At 37.6% G+C, this 22386-nt stretch overlaps 1 protein-coding gene across 3 annotated transcripts in view; it reads left to right on the top strand.

The window, feature by feature from the left end:
• Positions 1 to 17431, top strand: part of LOC130874467 (solute carrier organic anion transporter family member 1A5-like) — a 53753-nt gene extending 36322 nt beyond the window's left edge. For all 3 annotated transcript variants that reach the window (XM_057769840.1, XM_057769848.1, XM_057769855.1), the window contains 6 exons: positions 1814 to 2009; positions 6671 to 6836; positions 9233 to 9405; positions 12730 to 12794; positions 14139 to 14256; positions 17212 to 17431. In XM_057769840.1, the coding sequence (XP_057625823.1) occupies positions 1814 to 2009; positions 6671 to 6836; positions 9233 to 9405; positions 12730 to 12794; positions 14139 to 14256; positions 17212 to 17431 (938 nt within the window). The remainder of the gene's footprint in view (positions 1 to 1813; positions 2010 to 6670; positions 6837 to 9232; positions 9406 to 12729; positions 12795 to 14138; positions 14257 to 17211) is intronic.
• Positions 17432 to 22386: the final 4955 nt, after the last annotated feature.

The raw sequence follows: 22386 nt of genomic DNA, 5'->3' as shown, positions 1-22386 counted from the left end.
AAATTTATACTTTGTAGTCTCCAGGGAAATCTGTAATATGAGGAATGGCAGGCCACTTCCCGCCACCCGGTTTTGAGCCACCTGGCTAGCTTATGCCCTGAAATAATTACACGGAAACTGTATTCTTTTGAACACTGCCTGGCCCATTAGTTGCAGCCTCTTATTGGCTAATTCTCACATCTCGATTAACCCATTTCTAATAATCTGTGTAATACCACAAGGTGGCTTACCAGGAAAGATCTTAACCTGCGTCTGTCTGGAGTGGGAGAATTATGGCGACTGACTGACTCAGCTTCTTTCTCCCAGCATTCTGTTCTGTCTACTCCACCTACCTAAGTTTCTGTCCTATTAAAGGGCCAAGGCAGTTTCTTTATTTAACCAATGAAATCAACACGAAACAGATGACTCTCCTCCATCATTACAGATGACTCTCCTCCATCAGAAACCAAGAAAAGATGAAGAAAGTAAGAGGCTGAGGCCAGAAATATACTCTCTGGTCTCTCTTCAATCAGAATGGAATCTATCATTGTTATGAAAATCTTGGAGATGTTCAAATCAGTCAGTTTTCAAGAGGCCACATGTTAATTCAAAGAAGAATATAGAGTTAACTCACTGGGATTCTGTATCTTACTCCAATATATTATTTCTGGGCTTCAAATTTTGCATTCTTCATTACTCCTCAGTTCTATTACTTGGTCCCTTGGTGGTCTCAGGATTTTGTGCAACCACACTCTGCTTTTCTTGTTAGTACACTATGCTGTGGGATGTCCTTCTGTATATGTGTTGTTTTATCAGTTGATTAATAAAGCTGTTTTGGCCAGTGGCTTAACAGCATAAAGTCATTGAATGGATATATAGAGAGTAAGCTGAGAAAGGGAGACACCTTGTAGTTGCTTAAAGAGAAGAATCCTGGAAAGTTACTGGTAGGTCACAGCCTTGTGGTGATACATAGATTAATAGAAATGGATTAATTAAAAGTGAGCTACCTAGGAATATGCCTAAGCTATTGGTCAAGCATTGTTGTACTTAATATAGTTTCTGTGTGATTTTTTGTATCTGAGTGGCCAGGAAACAAATATGCAGTTTCTGTTTACATACTAAATTCAGGGATTTTACCCAACTTGGGATTTTTTTCCTGGGTTCATTTTACTCTTGATAACTGATGATCACATATTGATAGCATCCACATTATTTAAAATTCTCTGAAAGTCCAAATCCCAGTCCCTAACTTCAGATGTAAAAAAACAAATGCAATGGTATGGATCTCAAGGGATGGGTGAATTCTTCCAAGCCTGATGCTGGTGAAGTATGAAGACAACCTAGCCAGGATTTTTCTCTTCCCTTTCCTTTTTCCCCTTGAATTTTTACTGAGGAAGGATTCAGAGAGGAATCATTCTGGACAGCATCAGTAATACACAAATTGTTCTATGCTTTACAAACACAGACTCGCATCTACATTTACAATCAACTGGAGCTGAGTCAAATTCCCAATACACAGAGAAATAAGATGCATGAATATATAATATCATTTATGTGTGCATGTGTGTATGTATGTGTGGTGTGTGAGATGCTTATAAAACATTTATAACTCTCTGCAAATGGTTAAATAAATGATAATACTTTTAAAGTGATATTGTAGGACATTTGAAAACCTCTTTGTACATAATAGCAATATGTGAATAAATAGAAGTTAGGATCACTGTATAATAGAGCTAAATATACAGTATAATTTCTTAAGTAAGATATTTGAAAGAAATTGATAACATTTACTTTTTCTTGTCTTTTAAAAACACTATCTTATTTTCATTTATAGGTATTTATACCTTACCTTCAATCTTTGCTGGATATTTCACTGGTGGCTTGATTATGAAGAAGTTCAAGATTACTATCAAGAAAGCTGCATACATAGCATTCTGTGTATCCTTGACTGAGCACCTTCTATTTTTCTTTTTCTTTATGATGGCCTGTGATAATTTGCCAGTTGCTGGCTTAACCACCTCTTATGAAGGGTATGCTGTTTCCTCATGAAGATAATAACATTTCTACAATTGCTAGTCCATTTACTGCAAAGATTGTGTATGACATTTTATTACAATTTAATGTTAATGATCCATGGTCATCTTGTATTTTTCTCCCACCTATTAATCTTATACCAACCCATATAAATTGTAAGCTTGTTAAAGAGGTCTTGGGACCACCACTGAGTAAGTTAATGATTTCATATGCATATAGGTGGTTGTCATGCTAATATACTATTTTACTATAAAGTATAAAAAAGAAAATAATCTAGAACTTTTCAGCCTAAATTATCTATGTATTTTATATGGACAGGTTTCCATGTATCTTCCTTGATGACCCTAGGGTTTTTGGAACCAACTACTTTTTTTGTTGTTACAACTGGAAAGGCAGGTAGAACTGCCCGGCAGATTTATCCGTAAACATTAGCCCGAGGCAAACACGCCCCCAATGGGTGGGGCTATGTCCCTACAATTTTATAGTCCTATAAATAGATAGCATTCAAATTTCATTTTACAGGCCAGTGAGTCATCCATGGTTTCTATAATAGGGAGAAATTTAACATAATTGTATATAATACATGGTAAGTAACAAATGTATATATTTATATATGTCACTCATATAGTTATATTTCATGCATTCTGTAGACTTAGATTTTGCATTTTAAGGGTTGCTTGATTATATTTTACAAAGCATAGGATATTTAACACTTTGTTTGGGGGCAATTATATAATCAACCAATCAGTTAAAATTAAATAAATCATAAACTTGGAGGTTCCTTTCAAAGATCTGGGGAGACAACTCAGTGGTAAAGTGCTTGCTGAGCAGACTGGAGGACCTGAATTCAGATTTCCAGAATCCATGTACAGCTTAACATGGTGCAGTATCTATAATTCCAGCATTCCTGCTGTGAGTTGAGAGGCGCCGGCAGTAAAACCTGAAAGTTCATAGGCCTACTTGTCTGGCATTTTTAGCAGGGAACATTAGGGGCCTCTGTTTCCAACAAGGTGGAAGGTTATCTTCTAACTCCACATGCACACTAATTTATGTGTACTTACACATGCATGTAGGTGGAGGCTGCTCATTTGTTTCCCAGATGCCCAGATGTAAAATAATCATACAGAAACTGTATTAACTACAATACTATTTGATCAATAGCTTAGTGTATTTCTAGCTAGTTTTTCCATCTTAAATTAACCAATTTCTATTATTCTGTATATTACCACGAGGCTTGTGGTTTACCAGCAAGTCTCCATGGTGTCTGTCACCTTTGGTAGCTAAATGGCATTTTCCTAACTCCACCTACTTTCTCCCAACATTCAATTTAGTTTTTCCACCTAGATTTATTCTGCCCTACTGTAGGCCAAAGCAGCTTTATTCATTTACCAATGAAAGAAACACATAGACAGAAGGACTTCCCATCATTTCTCATTTTCTCTTTTAATAAAAAGGAAGGTTTTAACTTTAACATAGTAAAATTACATACAACAAAACAGTTATCAAGCAAGAATTACAGTTACAATATTTATGTCAATTTTATCTTTTGTTATAACTAAGGAAAACTATAATTTTAACTATCTAATTTTCAACTCCATTAAAGAAGCCAGAAGGATATAATACCTAAGCTAACAGGAAGTGCGTTGTAAGCAACTTCCAGAACTTTTGAATTGACAGAGACATCTCACTGTCTTGAGAATGACCCAAAGTTCTTTTGGAACATTGGTCCATCCATCTACAGTCTACAGTCCCATAATATCCAGCAGACTTTTCTATGAGGCATAAAATTTAAAAGACTGTTTTACATCTATTCACAGTTTGTCTGTATCCTGTAGAATGTCTGGCAGACTCTTTTATGAAGCAGGAACCCTGAAGGACAGTATTACCTTTAGGCAACCATAGCAATCATTTTTTGTGTGTCCTGTATGTCTAGTTCATAGAACATACCATCAAGCAGTCCAGGCAAGAGCAGTTTCTTAGCCAAATGGCTAACAAACTATATAAGGAGCCTCTTCAATACCCATCTTTCTCTTGAAGTAATTGATGCTGTCAGGAGCAGATATGTCTCACTGTCATGAAAGTCTTAAGTTATTAAAATATTTTAAATGCCATATTTTGTAGGTCTTTGAAAGGGTTGAGGATTATCTTTCTAACTGAAATATATCTCTATATATCTAGAAAACCTAACTAACAAGACTACAAGTTTGACTATTATAAATGACTCTATTAACCTGTATTTTTAATGATATTTTTAAATGAGCTTCACAAACACAATATGTTAATAAAGAGCATAATATACATATAACAAAATTGACCTTAAATTTCTATCAATAAATCAAGATCCATACCAATGAAAAGTTTTTATCTGTAGAGCATATCCTCCTTTAAATGAAAATAAACATTTATAAACAATATTTGGGGATTTGGGCATAGTTCTCTCCAAACTGCTTCCTGCTTTTTATTGGACAATGTAATTTTGGGGTTCTTGGAGACCTTTCAGGGGGTCTTTGTCTATCAAACAATATTAACATGGAAAAAATCTCATTCTCTGTGGAAACAAAAGCAGAACCTCTTTTTTCAAAGTAACATATCCTTAGACCCAAATTTTGAAGTCAATATACATTGTATATATATATATATATATATATATATATATATATATATATATATATATATATGTTTAACTTAGCAGCCCCCCAATCAAATATCTCTCTGTAGTCAAAACATTTAAAGAAAGCAAAATAATATACACAATCCAGACTATCTGCATATCTTCCATTTTTATGTGGATTTTTTTATGTGGATTTTTTACTACTTTAATATATTACTCTCTGTACTCTGTCTCTTTAAAGACTGTTTTTTTCTATATTCTTTTTTCTCTCTCTCAAGCCTATGTATATTTTTAAAGGACTGTGACCCATTCAGAGGTTTATTTCTCTCTGAATATGTCTTTATTGCATATCTATTATTATTTTTCTAAATAGGAGCACTTTAAAATGGTAAGCAGTGTGCTTATTGCAGCCCTGGAAGCTGTCTCTGTCTCTCAGACATTCAATATGGTGGAGGTAGTTCACTGCCAGCTCTGGTACTGGTGGGTAGGAAGGAGCTTTCCTAATTACCTCAACTCTGGATAGCACCATGCAGCATATAAAGGCTTTTTATCTGAGTAAAAGCTAAATCTTCCATTCAATGCACTATGAAGCCTGGAAATATCTCTGTGTATGGTGGCAGGAATCTGGCATGCTTTCCTGCCTAGGTACATCAAGCAGACCCAATTTAACTGTTTGCCCAAGTGTAGAGTGCTGAGCTGTGGGCATTGTCTCAGCTACTTTTATCCCAACCCCGAGTGGGCACAAAAGTATCTGGATCTGATGTGGGTGGTAGGCATCATCCCCAAATGTTCATTGGGTGCCATTCTGTTGGCAGAGGTTGCTTGTTCATTCATTGGCCACCTAGACTCAAAATAATCACGCAGAAAATCTATTAATTAAAACACCGTTTGGCCAATAACTTAACCATATTTCTTTTTAGTTGGCTCTTATATCTTAAATTAACCCATTTGTATTATTCATTGTATTACCACAAGGCTCATGGTTTACTGGAAAGATTTCAGGGTGTCTGTCTCCTTCAGTAAACTACATGACATCTCCCAGACTCCACCTCCTATCTCCCACCATTTAATTTTGTTTTCCTGCCTAGCTCTATTCTGCCCTGCTATAGGCCAAAACAGCTTTATTCATTAACCAATAAAAGCAACACATATACAAAAGAACTTCACACACACATATACACACAGAGAAAGGGATTAAAAATAAGCTTTCTTTCTAAATCCTAAGAATTATAAGATTTGAGTAATTTCAAACATAAAACCATAAGTAATTACATATAATATATATGTAGTTACTGATTTGGCTCTCTTTTTAAGATTATTCTGTTCACTTTGTAGATATGAAAAAGAGAAACAGGGGGATTGATGAGCTTACAGAAAATAGCTTCAAAAATACCAAAGTAGAATTATCTGTACTGACTCCATCTCCAGTCTACACTATATTTGAGTGACAAGATTTGGATTCAGTCCCTCAGTATCCTCTTTTAATCTCATTGTAGTTTCTGGACACTGTATATTTTAGAGTATGTCTGGTTACTCAAGCCACTCTGTTTTGTAGGTTAAATGCAGCATCTATCTTATAAATGTAAATTACACATTTTTATCAAGCTAATTCTCTTTCATTATTTCCAATCATATAGACCAATGAGTGATTACTATTTTCATTTTTAGCTCTAACATCAGAATATTTTTCTTTATGGTAGACAATTTTTTTCTGAAGTAATTGAAAAGCAGTCAAAGTATTTTTCTTTATGGTAGGCACTTAATGTTTGTTTCTGAAGTAATTAAAAAGCAGTTATGTGACCAATGGAGCAGGTAACTTGTGTCAAAAACATAGAACAGAGATCATACATTGATATTTGTATTTCTGTCTCTATTTTCGGGAGAAGATGAAATCTCTCTCTCTCTCTCTCTCTCTGTGTGTGTGTGTGTGTGTGTGTGTGTGTGTGTGTGTGTGTGTGTGTGTGTGTGAATGTGCTGAGATGAAGAGAAGAATATAACGTGCGGGTACCTTTTTAGTATTCCTAACATTATTTTACATTATTTCAGAATTCAGCAGCATTTGTATGAGGATCATAAGGTGCTTGCTGACTGCAACACAAGGTGTAGATGCTCAAATAAAACGTGGGATCCAGTGTGTGGAGACAACGGCCTATCGTACATGTCAGCCTGCCTTGCAGGCTGTGAGAAGTCTGTTGGAACAGGAATCAACATGGTAAACACGCTTTCAGTGTTCTGGGCTGATGTTTTGTGTGCTGCATTAATATGTGCTATGATCTAAGGTCAAATCTTCTGAAAAGCAAAAATTAGCCCACGCTTAAAATAATTAATAAAATTTTGAATAAAGCTCACAACTCCAGCTCCAAGCAATCTGACACTCAATCTGACCTTCCTCAGGCATCAATTATACCTGCTTTAATACACACAGATACAGAAGCACAGACATAAACAAACATAAAAATTAAAAATTTAAAATATACTGGACAGAGTTTGTCCTTTTTGTAATAGGATCTCATGAAGCCCATGTCAGTCTTAAGCCAGTTACACAGTTGAGGCAGGCAGAAAACTTATCTTTCCATATCACGAGCTTTTTTCATTCATTTATTTATTGCAGTTGAGTGTGTGTGTATGTGTGTGTGTGTGCAGTTTCATGTGCATATGGAGATCAGAAGACAACCTCCTCTGTGGGCTCTCAGGTCCCATTCACTTTGTGCTTTTGAGACAGGATCTCTCTGTCCTGGAATTTGCTGATTCTGTTAGGCTGGCTGTCAAGTGAGCCCCAGGGAGTCACCTGCTCCCTCTTACAGAGCACCAGTGTTGTGAGCACTTTTTCTACACATGCATCTTTCACATATGTGCTGTGAATGTGAACTCAGGTCCTCATTCCTGTGCAGGACTTTACAGGCTGTGCTGTCTCCACAGCCCCACATCACTACAGCTTAGCAGACAGTTAAGCATTTTTCCTTGCCTTAAACATGTTATAATACTTACAGAGTTGGCTGATAATCAAAATGAAATATAAATTTTGATTTTTAATCAGATTAAGAAATACAACAATTACTTAGGTTCTCTAGGATCACAAACTATAGACTCAATGTCCTTTGTTTATGACTAGAATCCACTAATGGGTAAGTACATACCATATTCATTTCTTTGGGATCTGGGTTTTCTCACTCAGGATAGTGTTTTCTATTTCCACCCATTTGCATGCAAAATTCAAGATGTAATTGTTTTTTACTGCTGAATAGTACTCTAATGTGTATATGTGCCACACTTTCTCTATCCATTCATCCATTGAAGGGCATCTAGGTTGTTTCTAGGTTCTGGTTATTACAAATAATGCTGCTATGAACATAGTTGAACATATGCTTTTGTAGTATGATTGGGCATCTCTTGGGTATATTTCAAGAGTGGTATTGCTGGACCCTGAGGAACAGTGTGCCTGAACTAATGGGAGCTCACCAAAGCCAGCTGAGCTGGGACTGAACAAGCATGGGATCAAGCTGGACCCTCTGAATGTGGCTGGCAATTGGGGCAGACAGAGTAGCCAATGATAATGGCACTGGGATTTCTCTCTACTGCATGTGCTGGCTTTTGGGGATCCTATTCTATTTGAATGCATACCTTCCTAGGCATGGATGGAGGTGGGAGGGCCTTGGACTTCTCACAGGGCAGGGTACCCTGTCCTCTCTTAGGACTGGAGGGTGAGTGGGGGAGGGGAGGGAAGTGGGAGAAGGGGTGGAAGTGGAAATTTTGATTCCTATTATTTATAAAATAATAATAAAAATCACCTGAAAACAAACAAACAAACAAACAAAAACAAAACAACAAAAAGAAATACAACAACAATTTAAAAAGTATTGACTTTTTGTTGAAATAAACTCTAAACTCTTCTTCTTGGGGACATGACTTTATTAGTAAGCATGCAATTGATAGTATTCCATCAGCACTCTGAAAGGCTTGATACTAGGGTCAAATCAAAACAAAGCAGTATTTATTTACTTTTTTAAAAATTATGTTCAGTCTAGAATGTTGACTCAGCAGGTACAGGCATTTGTCACCAAGTGTTACCATTAGAACTACATCCTGGGTCCCTGCAGGAGAGAAGAAGAGAACTAACTCCCATAGCTTAACCCATGCCTTCTACATGTTTGCCATGGTACATATGTATTCAGACATAGACAGGTACATACACACACATATGTAAACATACCTAAAAGAAAAAAAACAAGCAAACAAGAAAATAAATATAAAAAATAAAGTGTTCTTTCAGGATAATTGATTCTTTGAAAATTCCACATATTTAGAAAAACAAAGCAATTTATTAAGTATATCTCTTTGTATTTTATGATAGAATTCTGAGATACCAAAAGCAAAAAAGCAGTGGTTATGCTTAATAAAAATGAAAAGAAACCTCTATTTTACTTCTTATTTTTTATTTAATGGTGTTCGTGCTCCAACTTGGTCCTTGTTCTTTCTAGATGAGTGCACTTCCTCTAAGATATATCATTGGTCCTGAGACTCTTCATTTTGATCTAAATAGCCTTGTAAGAAACATTGAAGCTTTATGCCCAACATTTTTCTTCTTTAAATAATACATTTTTTTCACAGGTGTTTCATAACTGCAGTTGCATCCAGTCTTCAGGAAGTTCATCTGCAGTCCTTGGGCTGTGCAACAAAGGCCCTGACTGTACTGTAAAGCTGCAGTACTTTTTAATATTGTCATCAATTGGCAGTTTCATCTACGCGCTAGCAGCCTTACATGGGTATATGGTTTTTCTGAGGTAATAAGGAACTCTCATTTAGCTTTCTCTCTTTACTTTTTAGTAGTGTGTGCATATGTGAGTGTATGTTGTGTGTGTGTAGTGGGGGGGCACGTGGGTGCCACTAAGAGCACACGGAGGTCAGAAGACAATGCTGGGGAATCAGCTCTTCCCGCTATTCTTGTTTTTGAGGCAAGTTTTCCCTTACTATTTCTACTGCTGTGCTAGTTGTATACTCTAGCCTACCTGACCCTCAAGCTCCCAAGTAATTCTGTTTTCTCCTATTTCACTATGAAAATGCTGGGATTCCAGATGCATGCCTTTGCATTAGGATTTTTTAATGTTATATTTCTACATATGTTTCTGGGTTCTTGGGATAAAACTTGGGTCATTTAGCCTCTGTGCCAAACACCTTTACACTCTGAGTACCCAATCAATGCCATTTAGAATTTTTGGTCACTTATTAAAATTCCATTTCCCAGGACAGACCCTTGCAGTCATGGTTCTTAGTACCTCAATGCTCTGATATACCTTTATCAAGACTCTTATACTGAGCGTTGCTATATTTAACAGTATTTTAAAGTTTGCTGGAATATCCCCTCTTCTCTTTTCTATTTTCTCCATTTATGCCTTAAGCCTACTTGAATGGATGTCTTGTATTGGCAGGCAGAGAGTATTTGTCGAACACTCATTTTCTATGACTCGGCTAACTCGGTTGTCAGGTTTTGAAATCCTCTATGTAAATATCATCCTGAACTCAACCTTCCTTTAACAAAAACCATAAATGCAGTATTACATACTCTCTAACAAGGAGGTACATGAATACAATTGTAGGTACTCTCTAACTATGGGATACATTAATGCCATAATTGATACTCAAATTTTTAAATAAAGTGAGGAATAGCAGAGTCATGTTTCAAAGTTTTTAATATTTATCAGTTATCAGTCACTATTACTACTCTAGCAAACTTCACATGCACTAACAATTGGAAAATGTAAATGGAATTTAGAAGCAAAGTTAACTATGACATGTGATTCATAACATTTTATCCTTAAAGAATGGACCAAGCTTCTCACTCCTCCCTTCCCTTCCCTGTGCTCTTTTCTGTTACCTACCTTACATTCCCTTTCCACCCCATCACCTTCTCCTCCTTTCCTAAATCCCTTTGCTCTTTCATTCTTCACTTCCCTCCTATTCTCCCTCTTCTCTTTTCTTTTCTTTTCTTTTCTTTTCTTTTCTTCTCTTCTCTTCTCTCCTCTTCACTTCCTTCCCCTCTCCTCTTCCTTCCTCTCCTCTCCTCTTCCTTCCTCTCCTCTTCTCTTCCTTCCTCTCCTCTCCTCTTCTTTCCTCTCCTCTCCTCTTCCTTCCTCTCCTCTCCCTTCCTTCCTCTCATCTCCTCTCCTCTTTTCTGCTCTTATCTCCTCTGTCCTCTCCTCTCCCTTTCTCTCCTCTTCTCTTCTCTCCTCTCCTTTCCTCTCTCTCCTCTCTATGCCCCTTTCCTTTTCTTCTTTCCACCCTTGATTTTTCCTTTCTCTCCCATTGGTTCTTTCTTTCCCCTGCTTCTACCCATCATAGCCACTCACTGGAATAGGCTTGATATATGACCTTATATATTAGCTTTCTATGGTAAGATGTTATATTCTTATATCCACACAATGGAGATATGGTATATGCCTTGTTCATAGGTTCACAGACAGATAAAGGTATTGGGTATTGCTAGTTCTTACAACTGTGGAAAACTGGTTGTGTCATCTGTCACTCCATCATGTGCTAGACTGATTCAGCTGATGTGGCTACATGGTGCCTCCTTTCTCCTCACTACTCCAGGTGTCTGTATTTCAAAGAAGCATGCTCATTTAATAAGGAGAAGTTTTCCTCATAGAGCAGGATAGTCAAAGATTAAGGTCATGCAAGTAGTTATACACTCCTATTAAAATCTCCAAGCGCTCTCAAGAGGTGCTCTCATGTTTACTACATGCCTGTTCCAATTTTCATGCTTCACTGTCTTTCTCAATTGTCTTACTTTTTGAAGTTGACTCTATAACTGGGCATAGAAAATGTGGCTTATTGATGTTTTAATGTGTGATTTTTAAAAACATTTTGTGTCTCTCTGTGTGGATGTGTGTGATTGTTCATTCACATGTGTGTTTGCATGTTGAAATGAGAGGACATCTTGCAGGAGTTGGTTCTCTTTCTACCATGTGGGTTCCATGTATTGAACTAATTTTGTCTAGCTTGTTGGCAAGCAAGTTTACCCACTAAGCTATCTTATAACCTAATGTGCCATTTCTTGATGTAATAGAAATAAGTTCTATTCAAATTATTCTCATATTTCTTTACTCTTTCTTGCTGAATTTGATGATTGCAATGTAAATGATTGATGATTGCTACTACTGTTTGCAAGCTATTCTTCTTCTTCTAGTCTGTTATGTTTGAACTCTTTCAGGAATCACATCCAAAATGAAATCTCTATGTTTTCTTGAACTCTTTCATGGAATCACTTCCAAAATGAAATCTCAACAAAATTTGTTAATCTTTTCTTATTCAAGGGTGTTTTTGGTGGGGAAACAGCAAATTGTAAAGGGGCTTCCCTTTAATTCCTTCCTAAGAAATCTAATAATTTTCAGATTTTATCATGACTTCTTCATAAGCTTCCCCTTTGTATATAATTCTCAAAACCACCTTATGTCTATTTTTGTAGGTGGTTGAAGAAAAGACAAACATCTAAACTTGTTATCTCTATGAAACATTAGCATTTTGAGGGGGGGGTTCGAGACAGGGTTTCTCTGTGGTTTTGGAGCCTGTCCTGGAACTAGCTCTTGTAGACCAGGCTGGTCTCGAACTCACAGAGATCCACCTGCCTCTGCCTCCCAAGTGCTGAATATTAGGATTTTTTAATGTCATAGTCTACATGATAGATTCTTTCTCTGTTTGTCTGCCCTTCATTTAGTTTGAATTTTATATAACATATTAGCTTTTTTATCAACATGACAAAATACTTGACAAACAACTTAACAAAAGATTTATTTGATTTGTGTTTTCAAAGGTTTGTGTTCATTATGATAGTACAGCTCAGTGGTCACCAAGGTAATCAAGGATTTCTCCATCTAGGTTAGCAGTCCATGTCTAAGCATTTAATGGTCTCCACCATGCTTTAGATGTGTGCAGATCATAGGACAGTTTTCAGAACTCGTATTCTCCTTCTTTATATTCATAAGTAGAGCTGTATTATCACTTCAGGATAAAAAGCTTAACCATTGTGACTATCGTTGTCATTAGTAGGATGCTAGGACAGCCAGGGTTTGCATGATGTTCTTTTATTCATGTGTGTGTGTACTTTTCAGGTGTGTCAAGTCTGAAGAGAAGTCACTTGGAGTTGGATTACATGCATTTTGCACAAGAACATTTGGTATGAACAATTTCCATAACACATCACACCAATACCATACTAAGTATTTAATAAACTAATTAATTTTTTCCAAATAAAAAGATAGCAACTATCTTGTCAATCTACAAACCTCACCTTAAAGGGAATAACAGGATTTGTTATAGAATCAAGCATGAGTCACCATAATGGGAATACAGACTCAAGTCATCCAAGTATCAGGTTCCAACATGGTGGCAGTTAGTGATGTTTATAGTTATAGAAGAAAGGAAGTCACGTATAAGGCACTTCTCAAATATTTCTGTGGGAACGTGAAGTAGGTTGGTGACCACAAAGCAGGGAATTCTCTGCTGTAGGATCAGATGCTATCTGATGGCATCCTTAGTGTTTGGGTGAGTGGAGGATAGCATCCTGTTAATTCAGTACATCCACAAAGGCTTCATGTGATAGATGCATGGATATGAGATAGTGGATGATCTCAAGAACAATGGCAATGGGTTATTGATCCTACTGCATGTACTGGCTTTGTGGGAGCCTAGGCAGTTTGGATGCCCACCTTACTAGATCTGGATGGAGGTGGGTGGTCCTTGGACTTCCCACAGGGCAGGGAACCCTGATTGCCCTTTGGGCTGATGAGGGAGGGGGACTTGATTGGGGGAGGGGGGAGGGAAACGGGAGGTGGTGGTGGGGAGGAGGAGGCAGAAATCTTTAATGAATAAATAAATAAATTAATAAAAAAATAAAAAAACAAAAAAAAATGAATTAATAAAAAAAAGATAATGGATGATCAATATGAGAGGTAAAGACAGTTTGGCTCTGGTTCTACACGATTCCAACTGTCCACATCCAGGGAATTTCAACAACTTTGTGGCTTCTTTAGCATACATATACTCTATCCATGTGACCCTGAACTCCAGTTCACAAACCCTTGCCTTTGGAAATGGCAACTTGTGTTAAGTCTGAGAATGGAGTACCTATAGAGATGATAAATGTTTCCCTTTATCTTTAAAGAGTTTACGTGAACTTAATTACACCTTTCATTTCTCAGTATATTCAAGAATAAAATGAGAAGGAAATGGTTTTGATAGTTAAATGTGTAAAAAAAAGCATAGGTCATGAAAGAAAATACATGAGGTCCATGGTTATGAATACGATGAATACTTTATTAGCATCTTTCATATAGTTTTATTTGTTCTGATCTAGAAACTTTGCATTAAGTTAGTTATGATTTCTAAAAGCACAGAGCCATTGATACTTATTTTGTTATATTTTTTATTTAATGGGGAAATTGAAGTACTTTCAAATAAAACAATACTTCTCTCTCTTTTCTCTCATCCTTGCAACGGGATGTTTTTCTCTTCATTGCAGCTGGCATTCCGGCACCTATTTATTTTGGCGCTTTAGTAGACCAAACCTGTATACATTGGGGAACTCTGAAATGTGGTGTGCCTGGGGCATGCAGGATGTATGATATAAATAATTTGAGGTAAAGTTAATTTTTGTGACTTACTTTTGTAGTGCTTAAATTTCCATTCATATCTAATATTTTATTATGCAATAAGTTTTGTTTGGCTTCATTTTCAAAATGCATATGGATGGTATAATTTTCTTAGTTATATATTTTAATATTTCTCCATTATTTCTAAAGTGCTTGATGCATATAAGCGTGAGTGGGTTTTCTAATCTAACACTCCAAAAATACTTCATTAAGGGAGCAGTGTGTCTGTGTAGATGCCAGGGAGCAGTAGGGGGAGAACTGCATCTTGAACTGCACCAGCATGGCAGAACACTGGACATAAACAAGACAACAAGATCTGGAGGCCGGGAACAATAACACAGTAGGGGGAAACAAAATCTCTCAGTTCCTACCTAAGGACAGTGAGGAGACTCTTTCTTTCTTTCAGGGTCAGGATGACAGTCCCAGCGCGTTTAAGCAGCACGCATCCTGATATTCTAACTCCTGGAAAGTTCACAGCCCTCTCACGCTTGCAGCCTGATATAAAAAGAGCCCGATCTGTGTGCTGCCCTTGCAGTTTAATAGAACACATCGGGTGCCGTAGCCAGGGGCTATCTTGAGAAGAAACCTTATACATGAATTTGATGGTCTCATCGTTGGGAACCCATAGTGGTTTTGTTCTGCCTCATGAACAAAACGTGGCTCAGCAGAGGGATTGTGGTACAAGCCAGCTGATATTGTCACAAATGGGGAGGAAGTTACCACACATAGAATTACCCTCAAGAACCAGCAGACTGGGGAGCCTGGCCTCTGAGATCTGGGTGCATCCAGTTGTGTGCTTTCATACTGCTGCTTAGACTAAAAGCAGTTCCTGCATGGTTCCCACCACTCTCAGTGCTACACAGGCACTAGTCACGAACAGTATCGTGGAGTAACTGTGGGTTCACTGCAGTTCCAAGCCCAGAGGTCTTGCTAAGCTGATCTTAAAACAGACTTTAGCTATTACCTTTTTGGCTCTCTAGGGCAACAGGCCCAAGAAAGCTCACAGAGAAATTTTGTTTGATACAGACTACACTGTTCTCATTCTTGCTCCTAAAAACTCATTAGTCAAAAGGAATTTGGGCCTTCTTTAGGTAGGCCCCAGTTCTGCTGATTCTGGGTGAGGAGGATACTGAAAAGTTCTGGGAAAGAAAAGTGCTGGCCATTGTCCTGTTCCCATGTGTGTATGGCTGGGGGTGTCTGCTGTCCCATTCTCAGCTTGGTATGCCTATAGTAACAGTCAACCACTTCTGTCCGTGTATCTGTGTGGGTTACAGTTCCAGTTGTCTTGACATACCCAGAATGCTGAACTTTAACCCAGAACTTGAGCAAACATCACCCCTTCTTACTCAAATTGATTTTGTCAGGCTGTTTTATAACAGTGGCAGAAAAATAAACTAAGATATTTGTTAATCTATTATACATCTAGAGAAAGTTTCAATTGTATTTCTAGACTGTTGTATCTGAAGTCTTAAGCATCATCACATACATAATATCTTTATACTTTCCTATTGTAGAAGTAAAGCATGATCATGTTCTCTACATGTATGTAGTTCAGGATTTCCTGCCTAAGGAATGGTGCCACCCACTGAGTGGTAGGTCTTCTCACCACAGTTAATGTAATCAAAATATCTCCCACAAAAATGTTCACAGGTCAAGACAATCCACACAGGCCTTCACTAAAACTTCTTTCCCACGAGATTCTGGATTGTATGAAATTGACAGCAGTATCCATCACACCAGATTTTATGTATGTTGAGAACATGAAGGGAGTTTTCAGATTATTTAGAAATATGTATATGTCAAGATACCTGTTTCCTAAACACATTAAATCCAGAAACCTTAAAGCATATTTTATCAAATTTACAAAGTACAGATGCTTGTAACAGTATAAAGGTTATTCTCAGAAGTAGTGAAAGGGGAAATTACCCAATTCATTTCAGGAAGCTTTTATAGTCTTCATGCTTTAACTGAACAAGTTCAAGAAACAGAAAAATAATTTTGGTCTAAAGAGATGGCTCAGGGTGTGTAGGAGAGAAAGCCCTGCAAAAAGAGATGGCTCAGGGGTTAAGAGCACATACTGCTCTTTGAGAGCAGATAAGTTCAGTTCCCTTAACTCATGTTGTCTAACTCCCAACTTCCTGTCACTTCAATTCCAAAATTCATGAATACTACAGACACCCAACACATGCACATAGTTCATAAAGAAAAAATGATCACTCTATGTTTAATATGCATGAAAAATTATCAAATTCAATATACTAATATATAAAAGTGAGTCATTAAATTTATTGACATACAAGTATTTCAATATCACAAAACTTGTTGGCATAAAATAGCATACAAGTAAGTGTTGAATAGGGAAAAATATTGAAAAGTGACTTAAAGACAATTTATACATTTTATACATCAAAATTTGAGCAAACAGAACACGGAAGTTCCCTTAACCTGATACAGGATATTTGGCAGAATATTTAGGAGAACAGGTGATAATGACTGAGGTGGCATGGGTCTGAATGTGAGGTTATGGCAGAGGATGGGCATGGTGGTGGAGTTTGAGGATGTTGGTCATGTCGCATGCTCTGTCAGGAAGCACTGAGTCCTAGAAGTGCAGCATATGGTATTCACGTTCTTGGTGGAACTTCATCCTAGGCTAAACATTTCTGAAAACATCTCATAGGCATACTCAGATATGCATTTTTATAACAATCCTAAGTCTAGTCAAGTTGACCAAGGAAACTAGCCATCACCAACCTTAAGAAGTTCATTTATACTTGTATGTTGGAATTTTTCACATTTTAACAAACAGGATTAATAATTCAGCAAAGTAGATTATATAAAGTACGTGGGCAAAATAATCACCTGATTTTAAATGATAGGTGATGATATACAAACTTCTTTCACTGAACAAAGTAAGATTTAATACATATTAGTTGTTTTCAACAGGCGCATTTACCTTGGGTTGTCAGCAGCTCTAAGAGGATCAAGCTACCTCCCGGCAATCTTCATTCTAAAACTTATGAGGAAGGTCCAACTCCCTGGGGAAACTGACTCTTTAGAGACTGAACATGCAGAGATGAAGCTCACAGAGAAGGAAAGTGAGCACATGGATGTGCACAGAAGTCCTGAGGTTGAGAATGGCAGAGAATTGAAAACGAAGCTGTAATGAGGTTTCTATTGACCATGAACGTTGTGCATTTGGTTCTTATGAATCATGAGAGAAACTATCGGAACTCTTTTCTTATCCTGAAGAACCTCAAAAAATATTTTACTCATGATAAAAATATTTACTGATAGCATTTTCAGAACATTGGGTAGTCCTTAAGATTATCCCACGGGCCCCAAAGCTACAGAGAAACCATGTCTTGAAAAACCAAAGGAAAGAAAAAAAAAGACTATTCCAGTGAAGATTATGGTGACCCTACCACACTGAACTTTAGAGATGCCTTCATTTTCAAACAGCAATTTCTCTTCTAACTCAATCAAAGCAAGTGTTTCTCACATATCTGCAAAGAGCATTAGAACTTGCCCATTCCTGAGACACTAGAGGTTTCCATGGTGGAGGTATTTAGAACTGAAAATATGTATCTTGTTTGTGTCATTGAAATAATTATTCTTTCTTTTTTTAATTATTCTTTCTTAATGCAAGATTTCAGCATATGTCTGTATCTATCTAGGGGTTGTAAACTGTTTTTTTAGAAACATGCTGTTTTCAAAATGCTACTTTTCATTAATGTATCATCTCTTATATTCAATCATTTTTTAAATTACTCTTGTCAAACAGTTGATCATTTTGTTTAGCACACTCATAAATTTAATGAGGTTATTAAAAATCATGTAGCAAAGATGGCTGGAATATTTTTCCCTCATAATTCAAAACTGGTCATGGACTTCTTGATTAAAAACAAGTATTTGAGAAATCTAGACCATCTAAAGGCCCTTTGTAGAGATGTAGTTGTATGTCAGTAGTACAAAGCTTACCTGGTTTGTGGGAGGGCCTCAGTTCAACCCCAAAGTATAGTATGCACACACACACACATACATACACACACACACACACACACACACATATATATATGAAATCAAGGATGGATATATTATCAGATGTTCTCAAAAGACTTTCTCACATTCAGGTGGCCACTTTGGTTCAGTATTCATTTTACTCATGTGTCCTCCGAGCAAAAGGGTATTAATTTTCAAAATTACCTCAGATTAAAACCTTTAAAGTGGAGTCAGGTAGATGCCCCAGTGGAAAGTGATGTTTTCCTCCAAGCTTGACAAGGTGTTTTGATCCCTGGAACAAAGACAGAGAACCATCTTTTGCAAGCTGCCCTGTGCCCTCTTTTCCTGTACTTCCCTACCCACAAACAAATTAATAAATGAAAACAATGTAGAAAAATTTAAGGTATGACATCATTATAAATTGGGCTTAATAAAATTCAAGATATACATTAAAAACACATCATTATAAATTGGGCTTAATAAAATTCAAGATATACATTAAAAACAAAATCAAGTTGTGGTATTTTGATTGAGAACTGTCCCTCCTAGACTCAGGAATTTAAACATTTGGGTTCTAGTTGATGACTCTGTTTGGTGAGGACTAGGGGTACATTTTTTTAATTAAAAAAAATTTTCCCACTTCCTCCTCACCTCCCATTTCCCTCCCCCTCCTCCCGCCCCTCTCCCCCTCCCCCCACTCCTCTTCTCCTCCCTCTCCAGTCCCAAGAGCAGTCAGGGTTCCCTGCCCTGTGGAAAGTCCAAGGTCCTCCCACTTCCATCCAGGTCTAGGAAGGTGGCCATCCAAACTGTCTAGACTCCCACAAAGCCAGAACATGAAGTAGGATTAGGGGTAGACTCACAGATTGCAATCCCCTGCTGTAATGGGGAGCAGCAACTGAATTTCACAGCCAGAAAAGAGAGTCAGAAGCAAGAGAGAGAGCACATGCTTTACAGTTGCATTTCAGTATAAGAGACCATGCCCAAGTGGGCTGGTGTCTTAAATGCTTTTGGCTGAAGGTGCTTCCACAGTACCTCCTCCTTTTGTTTAAATAAGAGAGTTCCAGACCCAATACAAAACTATATACACTAGGAACAGATATCAATTATAATTAGAATTACAACCATCATAAACAATATTAAACAAGAAACAGATGCTAAATGTTTTAATAAAAATTCTATTCTATGAAGTCTAAGTCTTATATTGGAAATGGCTTGGCTAGATCGTAAGAGTACAAACTGCGACTATCTAATATTCAACCCCATCAAAGTCCTGAGAAGGGAGATAATATTACTTGAGCAGGCAGGAAGTACAATCAAGCAGCTTCCAAAGTGAGCAGAATGTAATGGAGACAATTTGCTACCTGAGCAATCACCCAAAGTCTCACTTGCAATGTTGAAGCAACCAACTTTGGCTAAGGCATCGTGTAACTGACAGACCATTTTCAGAGGCAGGAAATTTTTCAGAAACATCTTACAGTCTCTTGGTAAGGTTTGACAGTCTTTTTCCTTGTGTCCTGTATGGTTGTCACTGTTGTGGATGAGCTGTAATTTCCCTTTTTCAATAGGCTTCTCCTTTTCAAAATGAATCTTTATAAATTTTTATGGTATCCATAGTTTTTGTTCTCCTGTGGAAACAAGAGTGAAAACCCTTCTCCAATGTAGCGCATCTCCTGGTTTCCATTGTGAGGTCAAGACATCCTTGAAATACACTGGTTGATTCAGTTCAGAAGTTTTTTCTATTATCCAATGCCTCTATGTTGCTGTTGTTCCTTTCTTATTAGTGTTAAGAAAATTCAAGGTTAGTAAAGCACTATGCAGTCTATTTCTGGGGGTATTTTCCATCCCTTTCTGTTTGTTCAGCATATCCTTTATAGTACGATTTAACCTTTATATAACTGCCTAACCTGTAAGATTATTTGGTATACCTGTAATGTTCTTTATATTATAATAAGCAAAAAAATTTTATTTTTAGATACATATGCTGGATCATTATCTGTCTTTATTTGTGCAGTAATGCTCATGATGGCCATAACTTCTAATAAATGTGTGATTACTGAATCAGACTTTTCTGAGTGCAAGGCAGTTGCCCATTGAAAACCTGAGCACATATCTATGGTGTGGTGTACATATTTTAATTTACCAAATTCTGCAAAATGAAACACATCTATCTGCCAAATTTCTTTCCTTTGAGTACCCTTGGGGTTACTCCCTGCAGGCAACAATGTTTGGTTAAAGAAAGAGCGAGTAGGACATCTCTTTATAATCTCCTTAGCTTGTTGCCATGTAAAAGAAAACTCTTTCTTTAAACCTTTGCTATTGACATGATGTTTTTTATAAAATTCAGAGGCCTGCAACATACTTCCAATCAACAATTGATCAATTTGTGCATTACCTGTGCTAGAGGACCTAGCAGACATGTATGGGATTGGGTGTGTGTTATGTATATAGAACAAAGCCTATTACTGATTATGTCTTTCACCTGGATGAATAATGAAGTCAATTTTGTATCATTGGTATAAATTCAGTGGTTTCAACACCCTAACAGGAATGTTAATATGGGTATTCCATTGCTACAATAGGTCACAACCCCACAAATTCACTGCAACATTAGCTACATATGGACTCAATCTTCTTCTCTGTCTTTCTAGCCCTAGGCATTCAACCCATCTTGTGCTTTGTTTAATCTGAGATAGGGTTCCAATTTCTAGGAACTAAACATCTACCTCTTGAAGAGGTCAATTTGAATGCCAAGATTCTGGAGTAATGATACTTACATCCACACCTGTGTTTAGTAAGCCTTCAATATAAATGCCATTTGTACACAATTTTATCTTTGGTCTTTGATCATTTATAGAAATCTGCCAGAATATATGTTTCCTATGTTCTACTGGGGTTTTTGATTCATCCTCCACATTTATTCTATCATTGAGACTATTGTTTTTTACATTGATCACTGGATTTTTTAAATTTTCCTGGTGGGACACATTCTCCACAGTAACTGGGCATGACTGAACTACGTTCATCATGGCCTACAAGAAGCCCCCCCATGGTGTTTACTGATGGTATCAGGTTGCCTTGTTTATCTTTTGTTGACTTACATTCATTGGTTCATTGTCACCACATCTCCTACATACACCTGAAGACTGAGTCCTCTTATTCCTCCCATTTTCAGAGAAGACATTATTCCTAGGAATCCCTTGTCTACAATCTCTTCTCAGATGTCCCATTCTACCATAATTAAAACATTTGGTATTTTGATGTCTTCTCTTTCCATTGGAAATTGCTTCTCCTACTCAAGCTTCAGTACCATAGTCAAGTATCTCAACATTCATAATATGCAAGACCCATTCATCCATGGGTGCTGATCTGATCTTTAAAGGCCCAAGGGTCCTTTTCAATTATAAATTGACATTCTCATACGTCAAAGATTCGATTATTCTCACTGGCCTGCCTGCACCAAGCAAGGTAGGCGCTTTGTTTACGAACTACCCAACCAGCACGGAGATTTGATCTTGGCAACAGGAGAGCCATCATTGGCGTGAGTTTCGGACCCACGGCAGCATCCCGGGACAGGGAACTCAGAAGTTCCTCATCCTCCCCTCATCCTTCCTGGGCTCCCTGTAGGGATTCTACTCCCCGCATACTGCCTCTCTCTTCCTATCCCACCCAGCTTGCATCCAGAACCCTTCTTCCTTCTGCCCCCTTCCCTCTTTGGGCACATAACACCACTCAGCTCAGCCTGTCTGGGCGCTGGGGGCGAATCCTCAGGGCAAACAGGTGGGCGGCAGTTCCTTTCTTCCACTGGCCTGCCTGCACCAAGCAAGGTAGGCGTTTTGTTTACGAACTATCCAACCAGCACGGAGATCTGATCTCGGCACCAGGATAGCCATCATTGGGCAGGGAGATCTGATATTGGCACCAGGAGAGACATCACTGGAGCACCAGGAGAACCATCACTGGGGAGTAACATCACTGGGAAGGTACATCAGTAGGCAAGGAGACGTGATCCTGTAAAAGAAGATCCATAGGAGAGCATTCAGAGGAAGAGATGGGCAGGCGCCACTGCAAGAATTCACCCAATAATCTGAAAAATAATTTGAAACCACCAGAACCCAGGGA

This window comes from Chionomys nivalis, chromosome 1 (genome assembly GCF_950005125.1).
Source record: "Chionomys nivalis chromosome 1, mChiNiv1.1, whole genome shotgun sequence".
NCBI lineage: Eukaryota > Metazoa > Chordata > Mammalia > Rodentia > Cricetidae > Chionomys > Chionomys nivalis.
The sequence above is the reverse complement of the archived record's forward strand: the minus strand, read 5'-3'. Positions and strand labels throughout refer to the sequence as shown.